The 21289-nt window shown below is 36.3% G+C and overlaps 1 protein-coding gene across 1 annotated transcript in view; it reads left to right on the forward strand.

The window, feature by feature from the left end:
• LOC140137928 (uncharacterized) overlaps positions 1-21289 on the forward strand; it is a 38015-nt gene continuing 16726 nt past the window's right edge. The window contains 8 exon segments of the mRNA XM_072159734.1: positions 1-176; positions 10693-10903; positions 12657-12867; positions 16601-16695; positions 16697-16841; positions 18371-18594; positions 18847-18999; positions 20028-20160. Coding sequence (XP_072015835.1) covers positions 10769-10903; positions 12657-12867; positions 16601-16695; positions 16697-16841; positions 18371-18594; positions 18847-18999; positions 20028-20160 — 1096 coding nt within the window. The 5' untranslated portion in view covers positions 1-176; positions 10693-10768.

Raw genomic sequence — 21289 nt, forward strand, 5'->3', positions numbered from 1 at the left:
AATTTTTTTCAGTGTGAAAATGGACGCTGTTGAGAAAGTTCCGCGTTTGTCACGCTGACAAAGTGAGTCAGTTTTACTGTTAATGCCGCTTTCAGTGGAAGCGTGCCTTTATTTGCCATAAAAGCTTGCTGTGCAAGTTAATATTTACTGGTTAAATTAACCGCAATGATGACGAGGTAAGTGCCGTGTATGTTTGAAAACATGAAATGTGAACGTCATGAACGTGAATTATGTACATGTAAGCTTACTCACGTACTGCATGACCGGTTGCCATAATCATGACAATTCTAATAACAACAAAGTCAATGACACATAGCATGCACATGTGCATGATGATACAATATTGGTCCGCACGTTGTGCATGTATTCAGTTGTTCGACGTATACCCCCATGCCCTGCACTGGTCTATTAAAGTTCAACTCAAATGGTACCCCAGTCAGTGGCGTAGCGTCATAGGGGCACAATCCCCAATCGATCTGAAATTTTTCAAAATCCCATAGGAAAATGGCTGAAAAATGGCTTGTGCTCCCCCCCCCCCCCATCAGACCCGGTGCCCCCCAATTATGGTTGTTACCCCCCCCAATTTGATGACCCACGCTGTGCCACTGACTGTGGTACCCCTTAGTTCACCACGTAAACTTGTATGGCTCAAAATTCGGACCGCTCGCCAATAAGTTTACTGACATAGCGTATTTCCAGGCGGTTGATGTTTTTTTCATACTCACATACAGTCCACAGGTGTTCCAGAGAAAGTCATTAATATATCCTGCTACTTCACAAAATAAAACAAATTCTCATTACGGAGAAATTTCAGTGAAAAATACGTGCCCATATGACTCTACGGCACTAGACCAATCGCCATTCTAACTTCCGGTTTTTGAGAGCAGTTTTGGGACACTTTGACCTCTGACATATATCGGAAAAATTGACGTAATTATTATTAATTTTCTTAATATTGTCATAATGTTGATCATTAAAAATACTAAATAATTAATTTATACAATACTAATATTTTTTATATTTGTTTTAATTATTGTAAAACATTTTAGATTATATTTTGTATGCATACAAAACCCAATATTTCTGAATTCAGGTCATCTACGTCCATGACGGCATTGATTGAGGTCAATTTCCATAATTCGGCAAATCGACTTACATAGGATTACACAGAGAGATATTTTGCCAAAATTTGACCATTTCTATTTAGCTTGGCCCTACTTTGTCTGCGCAATACATGTATGAAAAAGGACAGTCTTAAGTAAGTAAATGTACAATGATTTTGATGTTTTGATGTTTTGGGAGACTGGGAGGGTTCAGAACCAAAAAAGGATGGAGCCTATTCTTGACTGTGTAATATTCCTTCACCACATTATCGTAAGGTAAGAGGCTTATACGATGGACAGATAGTATCAGTTTGTGAATGAGGACATCGTATAAGTTCCTTGTACTAGGTACCCCTGCTGCATTGGTCAGCTAAGTTCAACTAAAATGGTACCCCTGCACTGGTCAGCTAAGTTCAACTAAAATGGTAACCCTACACTGGTCGGTTAAGCACTGATAGGCATGTTCACAAAATTTTCAAGTAGGATATTTCACATGGAAATTATTTTGTTTAAAAAGGTGATTATTTAACTTAAAAATGAGGGGTCAACCATGTCTGTAGGTCAAAACTAGCGAAGTTATGGGCATATGTCTGTTTTTAAAAACTGCACTTTTCTCGACCATCATTCACAATGCCTTACAATGACTTACTGTACAAAAAATGCATGTAATGCATCATTTTTACCACGATGATCCATTTTAAACAAAGGCGATTTTATTTTATGAAATCTAACTTTCACTGCATGCTGACTTCTGTATCAAGGATAAAGTACCAGCACTTTTTAGACTGTGTCGTCAAGTTTCTGGTGTCCAAATTTCAAATTTTTGTATTTCCCTATGGGGATTACACAGTTAAGCCATTGACTATGAGCTACTGTGGTCCAAACTTTTTGGATTGAATGTCGCCCTCTATAATAAGCAATGTGGACATGTCTAGCACTGACCTTGAAATGCAATGAACATTTCTGGTCACTTGACAATGTTTGAGTGGTGAAGAAACACTGCTCCTAAAATGTTGTTTAATAGAAGCAAAAGTAATTGGTATGAAAAACTTTGACAAGAAAACCTTAGAATTTTGAGCTTAAAAAAAAGATTAGGACCAGTTCCAACCTTTTTTGATGGAAATAAATTTGATTGATTGATTGTGACGTGTCATGTCAAAAGGAGACACTTTTGGGCAGGATCGTAAATGGAGAAATAGCGAAAAATCTGCCCGGGAATGATTTTTTTCACAATTTGGGTTTGTTGCAAATTTGTGATGTTAATAATGTTAAAAATATTTTGCTGGAGGACAAACAATGCACTGTGCACTGTACTGAGCAATGGGAGAAATTCAGGTTCATGACAAACTGGCCATGAAAATGTTCAATTATCTCCACTTTTATATTAATTTTTCATCACAGGATTTGTTCAGAATTATTTCTTTATATTTTCAGCAAAAAAATAAAATTTTAATGATGAAATTGTGTTTCAGAGACAGATTTTAATGTCTCAGAGCATGACTTTGCATTGAAACAGTGCAGAAAACTGAGCTTGCTTGTCCTCCACCACGCTTGACTGATTTCAGCATAGGTCACTTAGTTTGACCTATTGACCTACTGTGCAAGGGCCCTATAGTGACATTTAGGGGAGATTGGGGTTAGTTGAAACATTTTTCACAAAATCGTCTTTTTAACGCAAAACCGATTACTTTCAAGAAACACTAACCATATCAGTATAAACATATACATACATGCTACAAATACAGCCTTAAACTTTATTGGACCTGCTTATGATTATTCATATAATCCAATTTGAAAATTTGAAAAAAGTGTTTCAACTAACCCCACCCCTGGGGTAAGTTGAAACATACGGTGGGGTTAGTTGAAACACGGCTTGTAAAAATTTCAAAATAATTATTATTGTGTTGTTAGGGTTATACTTCCCTTGAAGGCACCCTTTAACATACAATCAGTGTGAAAAAATGAATAAATAAATATGTGGGAGTGCGGGTCAATACTTTGGACACAAAGTGACAAGTGTCACCATGGACCAAAATATGAGAAGCCTAAAATATTATAAAACATACTTTCTGTGTGCACTTTTTGCTTGTATTATTGCTTTTTAACCATATTAAAGCAATATTGAAGAAATGGTAAACATGTTACAAATTTTTAAAAACTCAAATTTTTAACCATATTTTTCTATGCGATTTTCACGCTTCAACTAACCCCACCTCAAAAGTTTCAACTAACCCCGATGCCTACTTTTACATTTCAAAGTTCATTACACAAAATAAGAAATACAATAAAACTTTTATTTAACATTATTCTGGGACTTACTACTAGTGCTTATGATACTCAAAAATAATCCCCTGAATCTTTGAACAACATGGAGATAACGCATCTTTTCTGAGGGGCATAAAATTAGTCAGTAAGTCAAAAAACAGATATTCCTTTCCCAAGCCAACACTGGTGGGGCATCAGTGCTGTTTCTAATTTGGTGGATGACCCTTACTAATACCTATTACTAGGTGCCAGTATTTTACCAAATTAATTTTTTGTGTCAGAAAAAAATACAATGTTTCAACTTACCCCACGTTCCAACTAACCCCAATCTCCCCTATGCACTTGAAACAAGAGGTGGGAAGTCCAGAATTGATTGATTGATTGATAGGCAACCCCTCCACCTGTTCAACCATTGTAATCCAATCAATAGATTATCTCTACTTATCTAATTGACTAATAAGACCAAATTTAAAGTTATCAAGTGGTCATATCAATCAGATATGTGAATAGGGATTACCAGGCTGAGATGTTACTTCGCAGCTAGAATACCGGTATTACTGTATATTCAAAGCTTGAATAGTAAAATAAACTTTATCAAGGATTAAAGGGGCATTTCGTGATCCACAGCCTCATCCCCCCACTTTTCCCCAAAAAAGTTGAGATTTTTACACCACTGGATACCTCTGGCTATATAATGTTTATGTACCAAATATTTCTTGCAGATTCGTTTAGTAAAAATATCGCCAAATTTGAATTTCGTTCTGGTGCACCAGAACGAAATTACAACACATTGTCTATGGAGCAGTGTAATACACATAATCATGCATAACTCGCAAACGCAAAATCGGAATCCTCCTTTAATATACATGTAGGCCTTGTCTGCATCCAGCGTTCGAAATAAGTGGTTGTCCGGTTGTCCGGGACAACCACAATGAACGTCGGACAACCCAAAATGCTGGCGGCAGTTGTCCGAGGAACAACCATAAAAATGTGTACCAATGTTACAGAGTAAGCTTACCATAAAATGCATTGCATAAATCTTGAAATGTTCAGAAGAAATCATGACTAAAAATGTTGTTTTCCCATAAATTTGTAGCAAGTATTTTATAAACATCATGATAACCTTGGCCTTTACCAGGTGTGCAATATCAAGCGGTACACAAGCTAGCTAGCACATGGCCGGGCCCCTGGTAACCTCATGACCTGACCAGAGTGACCTGACCTCTGACACCAGTCTCTGACATCACGGCTTTCAAGACCCCCCTAAAGCTATACCCTGACATGCATAGAAAATTAGAAACCCATAGGTCCGTATGCACAAAAGAGTTAGACCGGATCTAAAGTTAGACCTGGTTTAAGTGGAATTTAGTTCCAGGAGGAAAGACATTTTCCTTTAAATTTGCTTAAGTTATTTAGTATTATTTTTGATCTTTGCATTTAAATTCTGAATTTGCTAGCTACTCTAAGAAGGAAACAATAGTAAAGGACCATTCCTGATGGAACTAAATTCCACTTAGACCAGGTCTAACTTTAGACTCGGTCTAACTCTTTTGTGCATACGGACCATAGAAACCCAATGAGCTCATGAATAATTAATGAGATACTTTATCAATGGAGATGTTCATGTTTACGTCTTTTGACTTCTTGAAAAGAATGAATTCTGCCCGGGGGAATTCTGATGCTTTTAAGCATAAAATCCAGCACAAATTTATATGAATTTATTGATGATAAATAAATGATGGACATTAAACCTGTATTTTCTTGGATATATTTGATATTTTATAATAGCAACAAGGTGAGTTTGGGAAAGGTGTGTGACATGTGAATATTGACGGCAGTGTATGTTTTTTTAAACTTGCAACTTAATTTTTTACGGCACAAAAAGTTCATTATAAATTTCGGACAACCAAAAATATTTTCGGACAACCAAATATCTTTTTGAGGTTGTCCGGCGGACAACCTCAAAAAAAATTCTTAATTCGAACGCTGTCTGCATCCATGAAAATTTAATTTTAAAAAGAGAGAAAAATCAAAATATTAAAATGATCATGGGGATGTTTATTACAAACTTTCAATAAAAAAAGCTTAAAAATCACAGCAGAAATCTGAAGTACAAATGTATCAATCACTTCAGGTTTGTTTCCTGGTTCAAATCCAAGATGGCGGCGCCCATGGAATATGTGTCCTATTATTGCGGTAAATACTACAATCTGTAAAGTGCATTTTAAGCATATGATTTACTTTTAATAATTTGCCACAATTTGGCAATGAACTGGATGGAAGTTTAAGTTAGAATAGCTCTTGTCATCAGGGACTGTCTTTTGGAATTTTTAGGAGAGCATTAAATAGCTCTTCTGGAGCCTCCAAGGAGAGCTGTTTTAGAGTATTTACAACAGAATGTAAAGAGAGAATGGTCAACTAAGGAGAGCAGTGGAGAGCGATTGCTCTCGCTCTCCTCAAAAGGCGGTCCCTGTGTCATGTAATCTAGCATATTTGTGATGGCCAAGTTTTAAAAGCTTTTACATGCGCCTGGAAATGTTTGCATTTTGGTTACCTTTTCATTGAAAAAAAATGGAGGGGAGGGGGGCATTTATTAGAGGAGAGGCATTTATAGAGGAAATACTGTATACAGTTCTCAAACCACAAGTGTTGCCTGCTTCCGCGAATGAGGATTCAAGTTGTACTATCCATTTAAATTGCATAACAAGTTGACCTCAAATGACCTTTGCAGCATGAAAAATATACTGAAAAAATATCTAAGATAAAGACTGGCAACCAATAAGGTAAAGATCAAGTGTAACACTTCATTTCATTTCATTTCATTTTATTTAGGATTCAAACCAAGGATAAAAAACACAGAAAAGAATACATTTAAAAGCACACTTATTTCCACTGTGGTCCTTGATGAGCCTAAGACTTAAAGGTACAAAAGATTGATTTAATTCTTCAGCTACTGAAAGTTGTAATTGGGTTTTCTTAGTTGTTGATTGGCTCAAGTGGTAATGTATCATGTTGAATAAGCAGAATGTCATATCAATTATCAAACAAGCAGACTGAAAGGTACATGTATGTTGGAATAGATTATTCAGATAATCCCGAGCATGAACATTAAGCTCCATTGTTTTCCACAGAAAGTTCCCTCCCATGCCTCAAGACACTACACAGGTACATACGGCTGTCAATCATGTTATCAATATCATGGAGATCTCCTTTTGACAATGCTGTCTTCCTGTCAATCATTTCAATACTCAGTCAGTCTTGGTTTAAATAAATTTCCACTAGCTAGGCAACAGCAGATCGCCTCAGCATATTTATTAATACAGGAAACCCATACCGTAGCCTTAAGCTGAATGTATACTGGATTGCTTTTGCAGAAAAGCGATTCTCACACATGGTCACTGTTTACTTACATTTCCAGAGCGTCGAGCCGATCAATCGATTCAAATCGCCGAGGCAAAAACGACTTCGCTTTTGCAAGTTGAAGAAATCTCAACTTCCCAGCGATATCGCTTGACACGTGAATGCGTCAACCAATACAACCAACTGGATCTATTATTTTGCTAATTAATTTACCTTTCTCAATTATTAAATTTTGGTGATGAATTAATTCAAAACAATAATTATTGACAGCAACTGATGTTTTAAAATGTATTTTGTGGCATTTAGAATATTTTAATTGTCGTCTGCAATCGCTATCGCCGTGTAAAGTATAGATGCAAAAGCGACGAGCGATGCATCACAAAATTGTGTTGCGAAATAGCCTCAACAGCCAATCAGAGACAAGTGTGTTTCAACGCAGTAAATACACGATGTTCACATACAATGCATAAAATATGTTCTCATTCAAAGGTTTACTGCAAAATATTATATAGGTACATGTATGAGAGGCAAACCGTTAACACATTTTTTAGTCAGCCAAATTTGTTTTTGAATCTTTTTGATGAAAGTCAATCTTTGACAAGATGTAACTTTACTACGGAAAGTGATATGACAAAAAGGTTTTCAGTTTTGGCTTTGTTTACTCAAGGGCTTTAATTTGATATATCAAATGATGCAGTTTGATGGCAAATTTGTATTCACCTAGCATACCTATGTTATATAAATCACACATGTATGCGCACCCAGCAAGGCAAAAACTCAATCCCTGCTGTACAATCCCCGGTCGTGCCTTTTTGAAGAAATTTGAGGAACTGGGTTTTTCCTTCACAGTTTTCAGAAATTTCCAAGATATGTCATGCATGGTTGCTAACTTTTCAGAATTTGAGATTACAGGGGCATACCGGGATGGAAATATTGTTTACTGACTAAGAATGTTAATGATTTTTTTCCTTACCCAGACGCTAGAGAATCTTTAGAGTTTGGGGGTAGGGAAGGGACACAAACAAATTTTCTCGGACTCTATTTTGACGATGCAAGAGATTTTACTTCCATGTCATGAGATAATATTACTACCTTGAGAGACTTTATTACCTTGGCATGAGAAAGTGCCTGAATATGTGAGACTCATGCTGAATGCATGAGAGTTGGCAATTCTGGTAATATTTGATTTTAAAGTAAAACTAGGAAGTACTTTGCCATATATTTGTAAATTTGAATAAAAAAGTTAGATGGGTAAAGTTTCCAGATTTGGGAAAAACGTGTAAATCAGTTAATCAGCTTGTGCTTTTTTTAGTATGAGCTTGGAACGGTCCATGGATTTCCCATGGATTAGCCTGTGTCCCTCACGGACCTATCTGGGTAAACAAACAAACAAACAAACAAACAAAAGTAAATTAATAAAGAATAAAAAAAAAAGATATTGCAGTTGAGGATACCAAGGATCACTCAAGCATGAAATATGTCGCAACCAAACAAAATTGGTAAACAATCATTTTTTTTTATTTCCTGTTTAATACTAGGAACTTTTTTAATGAATTACAGTAGGGTTCCCACTTCTATATACTGTACATTGTAGACAGGGTTCGATTTAACTGATGTTGTGGAGCAAAATGCTCCCCATTTTGGACAACCTGCTACACAAAATTCAGCTTGTATAGCAATTTTTTACAACGAAAACGTATACATGCTAAATATTATAAGAACATCGCCTAAATAAAGTTTTCGCTAAAAATCAAACCCTGATTGTAGAGTACAGTAAACAAATTTAACTCGGACAGACTTGATGCAGTTGGACTACCATAGCGTACTATATTGCCTCTCACAACAGGACGTACATAATGTAATGGAAGAAGCAATCCTGTGTTGGTTGTGTCATGCTTTGTTTACCAGACATTCAAAGGTTACAAGTTCACTAACGGTTATTTGTTCACTGACAGATTTGTAAATTTTGAATGATAACACAAAAGGATGTTTATTTGTATACGTTGTAATTGTGTGTGTGTAAAATCTTTATCCTGTATGTCTATGATTGATTGATTGATCAATCAATTTATTTGTTTATTTTATTTATTTATTTATTTATTTATTTGTTTGTTTGTTTGTTTGTTTGTTTGTTTGTTTGTTTGTTTGTTTGTTTGTTTGTTTATTTATTTATATTTAATTATATCATTTGTTTTTCATGTGTTTATTATCATTAGTTAATTTGTACCATCATTTATTCATTTCCTTGTTTGTTCATTCATTTACTTGTTTGTTTGCTTGCTTGTATATTATTTTGTTTGTTTGTTTGTATATATTTGTTTGTTTGTTTGTTTGTGAATGCATTGTATTAAATTTAGAATACCCTGCTAAAGGTTTTCATTTCAATGGGGACTTCTACAGGATGTGCCGTGTGTTTACACTTTTGAATGTCACAACATTTTCATGGTCAAAATGCCAGGGTATTAGAAAAATAAATTAGAGCATTATGTAACATTGTTGATCAATAATCTTTATACTGTTGCAATATAGTGGTCACATGTAAGATTTCCGAGAAAAAAAGGGCAACTTTGTGTCACGGCCTTGAATGGACTAGTCCAAGCTAGTGTGTATTGTGATTCATACTGGAATCAACAGTATCCTGTTAAAACTTTGGGTGACACTGAGTGGCACTGTAATGACAACTAATGATGAGTGTCTGATTTGTTGACGTTTGGAAAAAATACTTTCAGCTCAGAATCATCATAATTACATTGATATCTGAATACAGACTTCACGTATGTTTGATTTCAACAAGAGCATGCAGTGTAGGCAATTAAGGTAGGGCACACAATAGTTGACATAGAGTCAAAATGTACTGTGTGTGATTGGACCAAGCTATGGATAAGTGAATTATGTGTACTTTTGCATGTCTGAAGTTCAAAATTGGGACAACAAAAGATTATATTTACGCACTATAATAATACGACTGAAAGACATTTGAATGCTATACAGTATATCCATTGTAATGATCCAGAGCTTGAAATTAATATGTCAAATCATTAAAAACACATTTTGCTACAAAAAATGACATGGCCGAATAACATCGCATGGTCTGACAACAGAGATCCTGTCAGATCCGTATACACTGTACATAATGTTAGAGAGGTCTGGAACAAAGGTTAGACTGAACTTGTGTTTCAAGCAATCCGAATAGAGCTTCCTGAATATGTTTTATCTCTACATGTACTGTGGTTGTACAATACATCTCTAGTACATTTCCTGAATATATTATAGCGTGTGTCCAACGTTAGTAATCACAATATGAAAATCAGTTATTGTACATGTATTTATCATCAGAAGGTACTATACATAATTAGTTCGCTTCAAGCTTGGTTGTGAAATCAATGCTTTTAAGTGGTTACGTCGCAAGCGTGCCTACAAACCCTCTTGCGTGCGTAAAACGGGGATACATTTCCGATTCTATACCTATAAACAGGGGATACGCCTGCAAACGGGGATATCCCTGGTTTACTTTTCATGCTAATGGGGCTATTATACAACCCCCAGAGGGCGCTAAACACATTAGTTTGGCATCTATAGGCCTGCATAAGGGGGGTGAGATCCCCTATTGCATAGTACAGAATCCGACCAATCTGATTCCATACTATTTAACTGGTGATACACACACATGATTTTTTTCAGCAAAGTGGGGATAATCAACATATGCAATGCAACATAGCATAGCGCATTTGGATAGTCTCGGCTGGATAGTTACACACACATATCCCCACCTGGCATGTTTACAAGTAGGGGTGTATACATGTGTGTACACTCTGCACAATTAACTTTGTATGCACGATTCGATATTATGACCAGCGAAATATGCACATACGTCACTACCAAATTTGAGATGAACCAAAGAATACATGTAGTTGATGTAGTTGATTTTCTCTTAACAAATTACCGCCTATTTTCTGTTTTTCAGTTGTTCAAACCAAGACTTCAAAAGACACTGATGTGACGGGTATCAAGCAATCAATCAAGCAAGCAAGCAAGCAATCATGCCTATGATTCAGACACCTCAGTGGACAGAGTTCCTGTCTTGTCCTGTGTGCTATCATGAATTCAATGAGAACATTAGACGTCCCATCAGTCTGGGATGTGGCCACACAGTGTGCAAGACATGTCTCTCACAGGTGAGTTAAATAACGTGTCGTCATTGGGCAGGAAAAACCTCCTATGTATTTATGGCCCTTGAATATGTTTAAAACAAAACTGCCAAGAAGTTACATAGGAGGTTTTGCTTTAAACATGTTCAGGGGCCAATGACACATAGGAGGTTTTTCCTGATCACCGATGATGTACCAAAATGGTCACATTTCCAATGGCATTCATAACCTCCCATTAAAAAAAAGTATAGTTATTTATAGTGTGCTACGCACAAGCACAGCACCTAGACGTTGATCCACAAGCCTCGGCACACTTTACAGGTTGTCGCTGACAACTACTAATATCATTCCACATACCAAAAACAACAACACAAGGACTTGCAGAGAGTTTGAAAAATCATACTACCAGAGCAAATTGCAATATTGCAAGTTGAGCGTGTAGGATAATGATGATGGTGTCCATCTTGATGTGAGGAGAGACAACATCTTTGTCTCTTCTCAAGTTACGGGTAACGTCATGTTGGATTTCACAGTGGCAGATTCAAATCAAGTGTGTTTACATGGTTGGGTCGGCAGCATATGGACAAATCATGTTTGTATCATGTATACACCCGTGTATAGGTTAGTGCATGCAATTTAAATCTGCTACTGTAAAATCCAACATTGCATTACTTTCAACTTGAGATGATACACACGTAACACACTATACAATTACTTCTTAAACATTTCAAATGAAAAAATAAAGTTTTGAAATGCACCCAAAAAAAAGTAGGCACCGGAGTTTTTGCGGTTCGCAAAAGCGCTGACATTTTCAGCGCATTTGGGTGTCCACAGCGCATTTTGGGTTCCATCGAGAATGTTCACGATTTTGACCCATCGATAAGCTTAAAGTTAAAACTTACGATTTTATGCCCCAAATCGGCAGCATTTACAAGAAAATTCTCGCAATATTGGTTCTAACTTCACTTATGTACATCAAAATACAAATAACGATCATTAAACCAAGCATAATGTGGGGAAATTTGCCCTTGCTTTCGACATTGTGATCGACGATTTGTGATGGTCGCCATCTTTATTTTTTATTTTTTCCAGAAACTGTAAATGAACCGGAAGTCGTTCGTAATTGATTGACAGGCCATGGTTTTACCGATGTTTTTCTCGTGTTTTGCATTGATAACATGGGATCACGCATTTTAGCGCATTTTGACCTATTTTTTGGCGCATTTTCGCGCATTTTGAAAAGTGGCCAGCGCTTTTTGCCGTTTTAAATCGCGCGAAACTCTGGTGCCTACCCAAAAGCTTCTATTGTGAATAATTTTAATACCATTATCTTCCATTGTGAATACTTTTAATACCATTCTCATGCCATGGAAGCATCTTGGATGTGCAATGTACAGGAAAGGGAAATCCCCAGATATGGGATGTATGGACGAAGTGTTCAAATGTAATGTACATGAATACATGGTTGAACAAATTCATTACATTGATCGGTATGTAGTAAAACTCAGTAAACAAGGACTTAGTAGCATCTGATCCAGAAATTGCACTTTCTTTTATACGTTTCAGCAACCACTGTTGCCTTTATCTTGATGAGTAGTGACTGCTATGGCAACCGATGCAAGAAGTACCTCTGGATCAGATCCAAAGACCCTTGTCTACTGAGTAATGTATACATGTATGCATGCCATGGACATTAATTTACATCTACATGTAGATGTATGTTATTATAATAAATATAAACTTAATTTTCACTAATTCATGATGTTACCACTTTCTGTAGTTGCAACGAAAGCAGTGCCCATTTGACCAGTCACCAATCACACAAGACATTGATGATCTGCCAGCGAACTACGCCCTCCTACAGCTTGTGGGAGCTGAAGTCACGGTGGAGGAACAGAAGATACCTGCTAACGTGGTATCAAAATACATGAAACACTATGCTGAAGCTAAGGCCTGTATTGAAGAACTTGCCCTGTATCTAAAGCCATTAGGTAAGGATGTGTACAAAATTTGTTGTGGTGGCAGCAGGGATGAGATTTCTCCTTGGATACTATTTCAAATTTTCACCTTTGTACAAAAGTATACACTTAATCTGAGGAGCCAAGTGATGGTCAGAATTCATTCTGCCATTACTGGAGGGCATCGGCACCAAACTTGTGTTGTACCTGCCCAATTGGGTGGAAAAGCCCTGCTTCAAAATCAATCTTATTATTGTATTGTATTGTAAACTTTCAGCATCCTTTTGTCACATGGGTGATGGAACACAGTTTAAAATTCCCGCAAATCATGCATCATTTCACATTTCATGTTGGATGCCCCCCATCAGTGGCTGCCATTGAGGTGTAGAAATGTGTGGAATCCGATTTGTCTATAGGAGATCATTTATTTTTCCTTCTTTTTTGACCTTTTGCTCCTTTTTGGCAAAACTCCTGCTTCGTGCCTGTGGTGGTCATCAGTCTGTTTGACCTTGCATGGAACAAACAATCCTGTTTTTCATATTATGCATATCAGCACTATGCTGAAGCTAAGATGTGTATAGAAGAACTTGTCCTGTATCTGAAATCATTAGGTAAGGCTTTGCCTACCAGAATGGAATAAACCAAGAGAATAAATCAATGTTGTCTCATATTGCAGTAGTGCACTATATCTATTTCATATCAATTTCCCCTCATGATCTGTATCCCATAGATTTTGGATCCAAATTTCAGACTGGAAGTTTGTGCCATATTATAGTCCATGTATATCTGTAGGGCACAGTCACTTAACCCGCTACAGATGTACAGCATTTGATTTTGCTTATATCACACATGGATGCTACTGTCTCAAGAAGGCAAAATAGACTATAGACTAAATGAAGTCCAAATAGAGGGCCAAGTAGACAAATAGACTAAATGAAGGCTAAGACTAATAGAAGGCTAATTAGGCCAAATATACTAATAGAAGGCCAAATAGACTAAATGAAGTTTAGATTGTGCCTTAACAAGTGTCAGTATTATTGGCCCTCATTTTAGAGAATTTTTTTACCCATGAAAAGAGTTTGGCAGTAACGAATTGCAATTTGTATAGATATGAAACGAATTTTGGGATTAATTCATGAAATTTAGAAATAAATGATGCAAGCCATAGCACTTTATTCATAAGGCCTAATATTATAAGTTTTTAAACACTTGAGAAAGTTCTTGCAATTGCTGGTTCTTAGCCGTGTGATTTGACACGGAATAACAGCTCTTCACATGCTCTACGGTGGGAGACTTGTATGCGCTATTTGAACCAATCAAAGGTGCATAGCAAAGGGCCTCATCGATTCTAAGCCCTAGGTAATTCCTTGTAAAATGTAGAATTTAATTTCATTAAAATTTGGTATACTTTATGATTAATATTTTTATCTGAATTAAAGTGTTTAAGAATGATGTCGCCCTTGTTATATGAGACAATAGATGCATGACAGGGGCTAAAAACAGTACCTTAATTCTCTAAATTGAAAAGTCATGGCATTTCAAAGTTGAAAACTGGTGGGTTTATTTCCTTCAACATATAAGACAAGTTTTCCAGGAAATGAAAAATAACTCTCCTTTTTAGTTTGTTACTATGGAAACAGATTTATTTCCTTCCCTGTCTGTTTGTGTTCTGAGAAAAGTTTCACTTTGTTTTTCCCTTACTATATAAAATGTTCATCAAAAAGCCAGAATCCATCAAGGAATTTTTATATTGTGCACAAAAAGGATCCTTATACTTGCAACAAAGGCCATTTCTTTTAAAAAACACTAAAACTAATTTATAAAAGTGGTCGATAGATGGCGAATTATGTTTTGTGTATTTTGTGTATTTTGATACATCATTCAGCACATGCAACTTCATTACCCCTAGTTATACCAATTCAGATAAAAAAAAGAGAGCATTTCAAAAGTAACTAATTGTGGTATATTCCTGTTCAGGCCATTTCCCACTGGCTTTTGTAATGGGCTTGTTACAGCATGACAGATTATCACTCAGTCACTGCGCTCATCAAAGGTTCTTTTTTTCTCATTTTTAGACTTAATTGCAAAGAACCACAAGACCTGTTGACATAAAAATGGAATAATATGTGACACGATCAAGGGAAATGAGTCGGATGTCGCTAATATTGATTTTGAGATATTGGCAAAGAAAGTGTTAAAATTGTTTTGTTTTATATTGTTTTTAGCAATTGATAAATTGACGTAACTTCACGAAGAAAAGTCGTATCAACATGGGATTTTCAGTTTCTGAAAGCTCTAAATGTCCTCCTTAGAAACATGTGTACAACTCATTTTCAAACAGGGCCGACATGCGACTCATTCCCCTTGATCATGTCACATATATAACTATAAGTGGTAATTTATGCAAGGGTTTTATTACCTGAATAGAGGTTTGGTCGCAAACTACGCACAAATATAAACCTTTGTCATATATAATAACATTGATTTTTATAAAAACATGAATTTCACAAAAATGCCAACATGCACAACTTTAGGTATCTTTTGTTGGACTACTTATTATACTGAGTTTTGAAAAAGGACTTCGCTTGCTGTACTTTTAAGGGCAGCCAAGAAGGGAGTAAAACCACCAAAACTTTTTCTCATGCATGGATTTAATTCAAGGATACCAGTCCCAGTGAAACATCACCGATTTCATCACTTAAATAGACAAGGTATTATAATTCTTTTACAAGAAATTTGGGGATTATATACATTCAAGCTAGTTTCAGGATTTCTGATTAAAATGTTGTACAGTTTCCTCAACGCTGGGTAAACTTTCTATGCATACATTTGCCAAGTTTTGAAGATATACTGCAATAAAGAATTCATATGACTATTGTTTAAAAGTTCTTCTTCCTGAATCTGTTAATGATAATATTGCATTTATGTCATATTTGTGGCTGAAAACACAACTAACATGATTACCAGTAGTTCAGTTGGATATATTGGGAGGGGGTACACCTAATGAAATAGCAAGGACTCTTTCATGAATTGTATTTCCCTTCTTGTAAATAACTATCCAACAAATGTGAAAAGTCAAGTAAAAGATAACTTAATAATTAACTTTTAACTTATTATTACGTATTAGCTTTATTTATAATTTACCTCCATCTAAAACATCATTTTGACCCCGTTTTACTGCGACAATTTTGTGAGAACAAATTCTTAATTTTTAGCCCATCATCATCATCGTCTACGCTTTCCGGCTATGTTGCCATTGCGCAGGCTACTACTGCTCTCCCAGCTATTCTGTCATTGGTCTGTGTAAGAGTTTGTTCATCTACTTCTTTCTGCATTTGCGCCACCCACTGGTTTTGGGCGTCCGACAGGACGCTAATTTTTAGCCCACAAAGGTGAAATTGTGTGTTTACACTATTTGGGACATTATTTTGGGTGTTAGGGGGATTGAAATTTTCTTGGGGGTTGGTTGAGTTAGCAAACCCAATCAATGGAGTTTAACCCCCCCTGCAAAAAGACCACACTGGTGCTAGGAAATTGGTGTTCTTGTTGTCAAAGATTCCAAATTTGAAAATTGCATAAGATTTGGAGCATCAAAATTCTTGGAAACAGCCATTTTATGATCGGTGTGAGGGCGCTTTACTTTAAACATGCATACATTCTATCAACAGGAAATTTAGTGATGTAACAATGAAGATAATCATATGTAGCACCTGCTCATGTAATATTTATAGCAGGTATGTTAACATTTATCACTATTATTCCACAGGTGTTGGTGGTGCTGGTAGCAGTAATTGCATCCTGAGTCGTCCCATGCAGCGCAAGCTGGTCACCCAAATCAACTGTCAACTTGTGGAGGAAGAAGAGGCGTTCAAGAGCCATGCGTGCAGCCAGATCTATTGGAGAAAGAACAGTGACGGAGTTGATGCTGCAACACCAGAACACGCAGCAGTTGTCTGCTAACTTATGGGCTGCTGTAAGAGCAAGAGGTTGCCAGTTTCTAGGGCCTGGTGAGTAGGAATACATTACATGATCTAGTTCACTCAAGTTCATATTCTTGGGGTATTGTTATGGGGCTGTTAGTTGCCAAACAACCCGGGATGTTCGTTTCTTTACAGCTAGCAGGAGGAAAATGTCCCAACTTTGAAATAAACTTAAGATTGTGTTTCCACAGTTAAGTAACAAGTAATAGCAAACACCCCCCCCCCTGTCTCCCACACACACACCCCATATGTAATAAAGACTCAAACTAGGCAATGTTTGGGCCCCACTTGACTGTTGACAAATTGTATGACATTATGGAATAATGTTGTGGTAGATAATCTTGCATATGCAATGCATATGATACTGTTGATGATTCAATACCAGCTGCAATAGCTGTTGTTAAGGGCTGGGGTATGAACGTTTGGACAGTATTTATTTTGGGACATTAGAACACATCAGACATATCGAATTGCATTCTGAATACGAAGAATGTCATTCTGAGATCAAATAATTTTGATTTTTTGAAATTCGCAATTTAATACACATTTTATGGCAAATCATTAAAAATTGATATTTTTGATATTTAACAGTACTCAAGTAAACTTTATAAATCTGATGATTTATACTTAAAGTGTATGTAGGTGGGATGAAAAGCCGACGATCAATTGAAAATTGGACCTTTTCAGATTGAATATATGGATTTTTTTCCAAAACACCAAAAAAATTAGGTCTTTTTGGGAAAAAATCCATATCTTCAATATGAAAGGTCAAAATTTTCAATTGACGTCGGCTTTTTCTCCTGCTACATACACTTTAAGAATAAAGTGTAAGAATAAGGGAGAGCGTGGCGCAATGGTTAGGGTACTTGCCTTTAGTGCATGAGGTCCCGGGTTCGATTTCAGTGTGGCGATTTGCTGGGATATTGACTTGGAAAAAAAAAATCTGAAATTAATTGGCAACTTCTGTAGATTAAATTCAGACTTCCGCTCTCCCCCTGGTTCATTTAGAATTGGGCAAACGAATTATGAAAGTACTCCGTCCTTCGGAGGGGACGTTAACCCGTCGGTCCCGTGTACAGAGAGCCATACCTGTACATGTATCTCGCAGCCAGTTTCGAAAAGAGTAGGGTGTTAACCCCTGACTGTTCCCAACCCGCCTCGGTGTTCAAATGGACCCCAATGGAAATAAGCTTCACTAGAGGCTTTCTTGGGTTATCCAGGGTTGTCCAAACCCGAACAAATCAAATCAAATCAAATATATCATTAGATTGATATAATTTACTTCGAAGACTGTTATATATCAAAAATTTGAAAAATATCAAATTTTTATAATTTGTCATAAAATTTGTATTATATCTTGATTTTCAAAAAATGAAAATTATTTGATATCAGAAAGACATGCTTCGTATTCAGAATGCAATTCGATAGGTCTGAGGTGCTCTCATGTCCCACAAATAATACTGTTGAAACGCAATAAACGCTCATTCTAGATCCCTTAAGGAAAATAATCAAATTGCCAATAACAAACTTTTGAACTTTATGCTTTGCTCAAACAGCCATGCAGGAAGAGACACTAAAACTGGTGCTTCTCGCATTGGAGGATGGCGCTGCTCTGTCACGCAAAGTTTTGGTGATGTTTGTGGTACAGAAACTGGAGCAGCAGTTTCCCCAGGCATCCAAGACCAGTGTGGGTCATGTTGTTCAGTTGCTATACAGAGCATCTTGTTTTAAAGTAACCAAGAGAGAGGAAGAAAGTTCTCTGATGCAGCTCAAGGAAGAGGTAAGTTCAAGTTGTCATTTAAAGTAAACTTTTTAATACCTCTGTGCTGCGTGCCGAGCGTTAACACAGAAATGATAAACCATCACGCTGATTGGCTGATCAACGGTCATGACCAGTGGATAAAATATAGTACCAGCCCAAGGTTTTAAGCAAGAATATGTGATAACTTGGTTGTAACCTTATGTAATCTTAAATCCTATGATACAACATAAAGTCAGTCTCCAACTTATATCACAAACTTTCTCTTTGCAGTTTCGTAATTACGAAGCCCTGAGACGTGAACACGATGCCCAGATAGTACAGATAGCAATGGAAGGTGGTTTGCGCATCTCACCAGAGCAGTGGTCATCTCTACTGTATGGAGATCTCAACCACAAGTCTCACATGCAGTCTATTATTGACAAGGTAAATTTGCTGCAGAAGTAATTGAACTACTGTAAAACCTCGCCTGCAAGCATATATAGTGTTTTTGATGAAAGCTAGATTAATATGATACATGCATATATATGCCAATATAATAGATTGGTCTTACAATAATACTTATTTGTATATGCTTAGATCTGTAATTTATTTGCTCAAATTCCATAATGGCACCTGGATTAATTTATCTTTCATCAGAAGCTCTCTATATGCTTGTAGACGAGGTTTTACGGTATTCCATGTGAAATCTACTATACCCCTGTGGAAGATTTAAGAAAAGTGTATCACAGAGGGAGTTTGCTTATCAAATTGAATTGTTTGTGGTTAGTTATTTTGAAACCCATACTCCCTCTGTATATGGCTTTACCTTTCCAAATAGAATAGGCTAATAAGGCAGTTGAATTACAGGTCTTTAAGTGCACATATTTTGATCATTGTGTTATAGTATTTGAGCAAACACTTTTGTCCATTTACAGTTTCAGTAAAGTGTTACCTATTTTGTTTGTTTATTTGTTTTTATTTTTATTAACAATAGCCAAGCTTTATGCAGAGCTGCCAACTCTTCTTGATCCTGCAGAAGACTTCCTCATTTGCCGACAATCTTCTGTCTTTTGCAAAACATATTAAATCTTCTGCATTTGCAGCCATCTGGCTAAATCTTCTGCATTTGCAGCCATCTGGCTAAAAAATCAAAACAAAATCAATTATACGCCACTGTCATGTCCTTTTGCAAAAAAAGAAAAGGTTGAGTAACCTTGGAAAGGCATTTTAAGGGTCTCAAAAAGCTAACATCCAGGAGCTTTCGGGCCGTTGCCCTTGGCACGTAAGGGCATCTTGAGCTTTTTTACACTTCACAGAAATCTTCTGCATTTACATATTCCAATGTTGGCAGCTCTGCTTTATGTCATTTTAGATATTTCTTGTGATTATTGTACAACATAATTGAATTCAGTTCAAGTAATATTAAAGTAGACACTGATTGAATCTGGACTTTGTTATGTTTAATCCAGCAGCTTCAGACACCGGCATCATTTACCTCCAGCATACAAGAGCTAACCATCGCTTTACAGAGATCTGGTGACCCAGCCAATCTTGGTAAACTGAGAGACCATCTCAAACTATTGGCCAATATCAATCCTATTCCAGGTAAACTGTCCTGACATTTATCTCAGATAAGAATTAACTATGCTAACATGGCAGGGTCCGACTTCTCTACTTTAGTTCTATGGTTATTTCCAATCACCTCAAACTATTGGTAAATATCAACCCTGCTTATATGTGTAAGCCTATAGATAATAAGCTTTTGTAATTGTTTTGTTATTATGTGTGTTTGTTTATGCACGGCCCTAAGAAAGAACAACTTTTGTTGAATTGGGCTCCAGGTTGAAATAAAAAGCCTAATACATTCATTCATTCATTCATTCATATTTTATTTCCATAAAAATCAAAGACATTACACAAAAAAATATATATAAACACGGTACATATGGAGGAAAAGGCTGGAAGACCAAAAAGGTCGGAAAGTTAGCCTTTCCCTGAAATCAAATGAAATTAACAAAATAAAATAAACAGGTTGTATCAAAATGATTGGTACCCATCCATTTTGATGTTCATTGAAAAACCCAGCTGCCTCCTCCAAGTGCAATATTGGATACGTTTGTAATGTCCAGAATGTATAGTTTATGACTTATTATACAATTAATCTACAACTTATGTGGATCTTATGTTGAATTTTGATGTGCCAGACTCATCCATTATCAATGAAAGCTGATGGGTACCAATCATTTTGATACAGCTTTTGTACTATGTTGTATTCCAGTCAGTGGTCATGGCAGTTATCTGAGCCATAATTAACTACTGACTTTTAAATTATTATTTAAAGATTTTCTGTACAAAATATTTTGTCTAACTGCATCTCCATATGATCCAATATAAATATGTGATGATTTGTCATAGGCCTAATACCATAAAAACTTGATAGTTAGCACATGTGCTTACTATCCAGCACTTTTAAAAACATGCAAAAATGAAGAGCATCACCTAAGTGAAAAGGGTTTTGAGCAAATCATTGATACACATAGTTAGATACGAACAAGTAAACCTGCAAATTTGTGTCTTAACCCCATTAACTCAGTTGGTGAAGCGCTGGACTTTGGTACAATTTGCATGTTTTTAAAAGCGCTTGATAGTAAGCACATATGCTACAAGTTTTTACGGTATATCATGTCTATCATGTAAGTAACCTGCTCTGAAAGTGTCAATTCCTTATCCTTGG

Source organism: Amphiura filiformis, chromosome 17 (assembly GCF_039555335.1).
Source record: "Amphiura filiformis chromosome 17, Afil_fr2py, whole genome shotgun sequence".
Lineage (NCBI taxonomy): Eukaryota > Metazoa > Echinodermata > Ophiuroidea > Amphilepidida > Amphiuridae > Amphiura > Amphiura filiformis.